This window comes from Lotus japonicus, chromosome 4 (assembly GCF_012489685.1).
Source record: "Lotus japonicus ecotype B-129 chromosome 4, LjGifu_v1.2".
Taxonomy (NCBI): domain Eukaryota; kingdom Viridiplantae; phylum Streptophyta; class Magnoliopsida; order Fabales; family Fabaceae; genus Lotus; species Lotus japonicus.
The window spans coordinates 9,402,039-9,410,046 of NC_080044.1; the positions used below are offsets into that span (position 1 = coordinate 9,402,039).

General features: G+C 33.9%; 1 protein-coding gene across 1 annotated transcript; it reads left to right on the top strand.

Annotated features, from left to right (window-relative positions):
* Positions 1 to 1,104: 1,104 nt before the first annotated feature.
* Positions 1,105 to 6,080, top strand: LOC130712249 (uncharacterized). Its single transcript, XM_057562082.1, has 2 exons — positions 1,105 to 1,996; positions 5,938 to 6,080. Exons 1-2 carry the CDS (start codon positions 1,105 to 1,107, stop codon positions 6,066 to 6,068), a joined length of 1,023 nt encoding a protein of 340 aa, XP_057418065.1. The 3' UTR covers positions 6,069 to 6,080.
* The last annotated feature ends 1,928 nt before the right edge of the window (positions 6,081 to 8,008 follow it).

An 8,008-nucleotide genomic window follows, 5' to 3' on the forward strand; every position in this document is an offset into this window, starting at 1 on the left:
CTTTGCGAACCGTCATCCATTAATCTCAGTCTCTCTATCTCTATCTCTCTCTTTCTCTCTTTCTCTCCCTCTATTAGGGATGTGGGTTAGATGTTTTTTCGTAGGGATAACTAGATTAAAATGTCATATATAAGAGATTCTATGTAGGTGAGACTGATGAGGTGTCTTATGGCCACGACATTCTTCGTATGGTGACTCACAATTTTTGGAACGAATATTAAGGCTAGGGGTTAAAGCACCATGTTTCTTTACAATTAAGGACTAAAACGAAAAAAATGGAAATGTTACGACCGAAATCAAAAGACTTATATCTTAGAGGGATGGAAAAAATATTTAAGCCATAAATATTTGAAATACAATATCTTAAACTTACTAAATAATGAATAGGGTAAATTGCAATAACCTCCCTTAAAGTTTATTATTGTTGCACTGATCTCCCCTTTATTATTTAATAAGACGTACACTAACCACCCTTATTCCATTTGAAACATTGCACTAACCTCCCTTGAGGTTTATTTTTATTGCACTGGCCTCCCGTAAAATTTATCATTATAGCCCAATACACCCTTCTATTATTCAAAATGATATATGAAGGAGGGGATGTTAATGCAATTTGCAAACTAGAGGGGAGGTCAGTGCAATAATGTTAAACCTCAAGGGAGGCGAGTACAATTTCCCCTAATGAATATATTGATTATATATTAAATAAAAGAATTTAATTTTACACTATTCCATAACTTTTGATTTCAAACTCATTAATTATTGTGTTGAATTATTTTTCACCTTGTGCAAATATAGACAAGATGCATTGACTTACATTAACTCATATGGATACTCAAGTAGCATTTATTGACATTAATAAGCATCAAAGAAAGGGAGTGTGTTTCCTACACTGTAGAGGTCTCTGGAAGCCATTATATTAGCTGATGCATCCTTTGGTTTGATTGTAGTCATCCTCACTTCAAACCCTAGCTACTTGTTGTTGCTCTATTCTCCAAGATTTGTCAAGAACACTTGTTGCACATCTTCTTAGAAATCTCTTTTCCAAATCAGAGGTGTCATTTCCTCCCTCTTTCATTTCCGCTGCTCTCTATAGTGAATAGCATGGCTCCGATAACCAAAACACAACTCCATCTATTTTACAAAATTGATCGTGAGGTTTTCTGTTTCTTGATCTACAGACTTCATCGTGATTTGACACAATCGCTTCTTGTCATGGCCTTGTGGCTTTGGTTAGAGAACATTGGGTACCCCAGCCTCATCCCTAGAGTGATGGGTTTACCTCCTACGCTTGCCAATGTTCTGATTAATGAAGCTTGGACTTGCTTGGAATGCTTGGAAACAGATATCTCTGTCATCCCAAGTGATGGTGGTTTGCCCTTAACAAAAAGGCTCATGCAAAGAGATATCTCTCTTAGAATCTTCTATTTAAAAAGGTACACTACGATAACTGGAATCAAAAGTGTTTTGAACAACATCTGCGCTCAAATTTTCGATGATATTTTGAAAATTGTTCTTAAAAGTCAAAACATAAGTAAAGCTAGAAAATATAGCACATCAGGTGCAAGCACTAGCACCTCAGGTGCTAGCACATCACAATCCAACACATCAAACACCCCTTTGGTTGTTCCTGGTTTCCCACACCCTTTGTTTGGCACGTTTGATTTGTTAAAAAGGATTGTGAATCTAGATTTGCAAGATCCAAGGATATGGTCTACAAGACTCTCTGATGATGTTACAGATGAGGATAAAAAAATGTTTCTAACATTTTCAAGGGGCTTTCCTGTGTCAGAAACAGAGGTGATACAATTGTTTAAATGTCGTTATGGGGATTGTGTGCACAGTCTAGATATGGGGGATGGTAACGTAAATAAGCAGAAGTTGTTTGCTGTTTTGATTTTAAAAACAGTTGCAAATGTAGATGAAATTCTCAAGGGGAATAAAGTTGCAAAGCTACAGATCAATGGGAAGCACATTTGGGCTCGCAAATATGAGCGTCGCGGTTGAACTACTTGTCATCTTATAAAAATCTATCTATTTAGGGCTCGTTTGGCACGCCGTATTAGGCATGATAGTATAAGCTTATACAATACATTATGAGTTTATCCATTGTTTGGTGATGACATTGTATTGTATAAGCTTATCCATCAAAGTCCCCTTATACGTTAAAATGACGTATTATTTAATCCATCATGTGAGTGATGGATAAGACATGATAAGGTTGTGACGTATAAGTCACCATCACTACCACCTCCATTGCTGCCAACTTACACCACCATTGGCACCACCACCGGGTGTTGCCGCCACCACCCGATCACCACCGCCGCCCAACCGTCACCACCACCACCGCCGCCCTACCGCCACCACCGACACCACAACCACCACCATATCGCCACCACCACCATAATCGCCGCCACCACTCTATTGCCGCCACCGACACCACAACCACCACCCTATCGCCACCACTATCACTATTGCCTCCACCCTCCACCGTTGCCGCCACGCTACTGCAGCCGCCACCGCCACCCTATCATCGCCAACACCACAACCACCATCGCTGCCACCACCGCCGCCGCCACCACCGGTGTTGCCGCCACAACCACCGACACCACAACCACCACCCTATCGCCACCACCACCATAATGTCGCCACCACCGACACCACAACCGCCACCCTATCGCCACCACCACCACCATTGCCTCCACCCTCCACTGTCGTCGCCGCGCTACTGCAGCCGCCACCGCCTTATCACCACCACCACACTATCGTCGCCAACACCACAACCACCATCGCTGCCACCGCCGCCACCACCGCCCTACCGTCACCACCGACACCACCACCACCATAATCGTCGCCACCACCGACACCACAACCACCACCCTATCACCACCACCACCACCATTGCGTCCACCCTCCACCGTAGCCGCCACCGCCTTACCACCACCATCACCACCCTATCATCGCCACCACCACAACCACCATCGCTGCCACCACCACCACCAACTTATCTCCACTGTCACCACCACCGCCACCAACACCAATCTACCACCATTGCCACCACCACCACCAACCTACCACCACTTCCATCACCACCGCCACCACCGTTATAATCACCTCCATATTTGATTTTTATTATATCATTATTCAATATTTCACTAAACATAAAATTGCATTAATTTAAATGATATTGTAAATTATACAGAGTATGGCCAAACGCTGGATAGTATAAGAAAGTTATCAGGGCTTATACTATCAGGCCTAATACTATCAGGTCTTATACTATCAGGCCTTATACTATACGTCGCACCAAACGGGCCCTTAAGCTATATGCCAAAAGCTGTATGTATTTATAAGTTATCCTTAATTAGCTTGTTTTTATAATTTCTCTCTTTGAAGAAGCAAATGTAGGCTTGTCTTAATGGAATGTCAAAAATTTGCTAATGAATATATGGAATCAATGTATTTCTTTTTCTTATCTCTTTTTTATTCCGATTATAATTCGTATCTCATTTCAACAAAAAAAAAATTCGTATCTCTTCTTTCATTTATTAATTTTGTTACACAATGCAATTGTTGTTAATAGATGAAACTATTTACGTAAAGCTTCAAATCTTAATTAATGTGGCCTAAATCATGTACTTGTAGCTTGTGTATTGGTAAAGCTGGGTATCATTTCAACCCCATCAATGACCTTGTTATTCTAAGTAATACAATTATTGTACTGTTAAACTTCAATAACCTTTTTATGTGAATTTTACATTTGATTAACCAGAAATTTTGTGGTGGGTCATTTTAAAATTTCGTCTAGACATTAACCATACTTTTACTACTAAAGTTTAATTCCGTTTATTGATAGTACTAGTGTTTTTTACCCGCGCGTTGCACGGGAAATATGTCTATTGTATTTGATACATTAATTAATACTTTGATTATTAAAAATATATTAAACAACGAATGAAATAGAAAAGTCAGAATTGATGAGTAAAGTGGACATAAAGACTTCTCTTCTAAGCCCGATTGAGGCCAAGAGGAACTCGTTTCACATTCTTTGTAAATATGAAGACGATAACACAAATCATAGATATAAGGAATTATCAACATATTAATCTTAAAAATTAATGTGATAGTAGCACAAATCAGGATTGTGTAAGATATATCATAAAGTATAACATTATTGTGTTTATTCCAACTAAGTAGGGATGACAATGGGTAGGTACTATAGTACCATCTCCATACCCGCGTTTTTAAAAATTACATGTACCCGTCTCCATACTCACGTGGGTAGCAACTCGAAGCTCTCCACCTTTAGACAATTCAATGTCATTATAGGAAGCTATCCATCTTTGCCAAAATCTAAATCTATGGATGACAATGGGTCTCAAAATCATAGGGTACCTGCAAAAAATATCCATTATGGGTAGGGTAAAAAACCGCTAAATGGGTATGAGGTTGAATATAGATAATTGCCCGCAAAAAATAGAGGGTATGAGTGCGGGTATGGGTACTATAGTACCCAACCGGCCCATATCCGCACACACATGTTGTTATTATTATTATTATTATTATTATTATTATTATTATTATTATTATTATTATTATTATTATTTGGGAATATATTAACAAATTAACTTAAGCTATAGCTTTCAAACTCACTCTTTTAAAAAAAAAGATTGGGATATATTAATTAATACTCTAAAAATAAATAATAAATAAATTAAGATAAAATCAAGAAATAAACCACCTAAATCCTAATCAAATCTAAAATTTAAAAATGTATTTTTTTTACTCTAAAAATAAATCAAAAATAAATTAAGATAAAATCAAGAAATAAACAACATAAATCCTAATCAAATCTAAAATTTTAAAATGTATTTTTTTATGAGAATTAATCTGAGAATGACACGTGTTATTTTTTTTTTCCAATTAGTGAATATTCTGCACCCTAGAAGATTTTGTTTTCCTCAATCATTTTGCTTTTGATTAAGAAGATAATAGCAGGAATCCTTAAAGCATGCGACATCTTACAATTAGTTGAAGAACAAAATCAATTCATGAAGAAGATTGAAACAGAAATCCAAAATGAAGTCTTGAAGAACAAAATACCCTCTTTCACCAATTTGAAAGGACTGTGGTGAAAGAATTGTATTTAGTGTATTTGTGAATCTTGGGGTAGAGCCCTTGTGAAACAAAAAATCAAAGGAACATTTCAGTCAAGAGAAACAAAAAATAATGTCTTGCCCCATATGTGCGCACCCCAGTAAATTATCTATATATGTAAGAAAAAAACAAAATAATTCTCTCACCCAAAATAATTGTGGTTACTTCACCAATAAACTTATACTAACAATCAATTTAAATTGAACTTAAGGAAATATATAGAGTAAAGTAAGATAAGTCACCCAATTGGCATACGAAAACATGAGTATATGCAAAACTAATGAGTTTGAGGAAAACATGAACCAACCTTAAGAATGAGCTAACCATACTCATGAAGATTAAATGTGAGCTCTTCATATGCTTTCATCAATTTGACTGACCTGTGCATCATTAAAAAAAAAATTAGTAAGTTGTGCATCATTCACATACAGTGCAAATAGTATGCTTATACACACAGCTCAAACATGATGAATAAAAACGTGCAAAATTTGAGAAATGAATATAAATTCGGGCTATCCTAAGTTTCGTAAATTTCTATAAATTATACCAAAATCTGGTTTAGAATGGCTTCAAACGCATGGATTTCTACAAACTATACTAAAATCTGGTTTTAAAAAATACAAAAGCAGAAGTAGAACAATAGAAAAAACATTACGTCTTCAACAATGATTCGTTAAAGGGTCTATGCAAAAATTTGTAAACTTTTGCATCAAAACACACAAAATATGTGAAATTTAAGAATCCAGGATTGAATTACGAACAAAGGATAAACTGAAATAGCACAAACCATCAATCACAACATGATAAACTCTTCTTCACGTAACATCATCTTACGGCATACCTCTGTCGTGATCGCGACATGTGGCAGAGGTAGAAATAGCAGCTATCAAATCTCTGCGTGTCCATGGTAGCTTTGTGGACCCTCAGCACCAAATCAACTCCCTTTTCTTAGAATTAGCATTAAATAAATAATAAAATAAATTAAGATAAAATCAAGAAATAAACAACCTAAATCCTAATCAAATCTAAACTTTAAAAATGTACTAAATAAAGATAAATAAAAACTACCAAAATCTAGCAAATCACAATAAAAAAACTCATAAAATCCTGAATTAAATAAAAATATGAAAATTCAATAAAAATACCATAAAAATTCATTTATACTCTAAATGTAACTCAAAAATAAAATAAAATATTTCATGAAATTAAAATTAAATAAATAATAAATAAGAATAGATAAAAACTATCAAAATCTAGCAAATCACAATAAAAACTCATAAAATCCTGCATTAATTAAAATTTCAAAAATTCAATAAAAATTAATTATTATACTCTATAAATAAATGTAAAATAAAATAAAATATTTCCTGGAAGTAAAATTAAATAAATAATAAGATAAAATTAAGAAATAAACAACCTAAATTCTAATCAAATCTAAAATTTAAAAAGGTACTAAATAAAGATAGATAAAAACTACCAAGTCTAGCAAATCACAATAAAAACTCATAAAATCCTGAATTAATTAAAAATCTGAAAATTTAAGAAAATTTAGTTAATATACTCTAAAAGTGAATCTAAAATAAAATAAAGTATTTTATGGATTTAAAATAAATGATAAGATAAATTAAAATAAAATTAAGAAATAAACAACCTAAATCCCAATCAAATCTAATATTAAAAATGGTATTAAATAAAGATAGATAAAAACTAACAAAATCTAGCAAATCACAATAAAAACTCATAAAATCCCGAATTAATACAAAATTAGAAAATTCAATAAAAATTAATCAATTTATTCTAAAAATAAATTTAAAATAAATTAAACGACCAAATCTTATCTTTTAAAATAATATCAATCAATTATTTTAGAATATATAAAATTAAAACATATATCAATTAAAAATTATATCTTCAAAAATAATATCAATTAATTAGGTTAGAATATATAAAATTAAAATATATATCAATTGAAAATTATATCCTCTAACAAATTGACACGTGGAATAATTTTTATGAGAATTAATCTGTGAGCGACACGTCACTAACTTGGCCTGTGGGAGCGACACGTCATGCTAGAAGTTGTTCTTTTCTAATATATATAGATATAGATATAGATTCTCCTTATTTTTTTGTTTTTTCTAAAACAGATCGAAATTTATTAAAAAAATTATGAGAACAACCTTCTTTTATAGGTGGCAATGAGACTTTGGTCCTGTGTGATCCTTTGTAAATTTATTTACTAAAATTATTTTACGGAGAATCCTTGGGAAAATATTTTTTTTTGTTCCTCAATAGACAAAGTCTTGATGAACTACTATTTCTACCATGGAAGCTCTTAAATGAGCTCAATCAAATCGATTTCTTGATGAAAGCTATTAATTGCATTGGAATTTCCATATCTTTCGTGAAGCAAATGGAATGGCTGATAATCTTGCGAAATCAGGCTGTAACAGAATGAATAATTTGTGGTGGGCTTCAGGCTCACAAAGATAAGGCTATCCAGATGCAGCTCGCACTGTTTTCGCGTCAAATAGGCTGGCTGGTTTTGTGTGTTTTAACGCTCTAATGCCCTGCTCCTCCTCTTTCCCTTAACGTGTTGTTTTGATCTTGGCGGTCTTCCATGTTCCCTGTGTCTTTGCTAGTATCTAAAGTCGGTTTCTGCCTTTCTAGTTTTGTTTGTTGGCTAGCTACAACATAGCTTTCTTTTCTGTTATGTTTTGTTTTGTTTCCTAGTATTTAGTTATTTCCTTGTTTCTCTTATTATTTTTCTGTTGCAAAGGCTTCATCCTCTTGCTATCCACTATGTACTTGTTCTTTTCATATATTATATAATATCCTTTATTTCTAAAAA

Excerpts from the sequence above, each read along its gene's own strand:
- LOC130712249 (XM_057562082.1), top strand. The coding sequence starts at position 1,105 with ATGGCTCCGATAACCAAAACACAACTCCATCTATTTTACAAAATTGAT. Across the intron at positions 1,997-5,937 it reads TTGGGCTCGCAAATATGAGC|CACAAACCATCAATCACAAC; the intron begins GTCGCGGTTGAA and ends AAACTGAAATAG.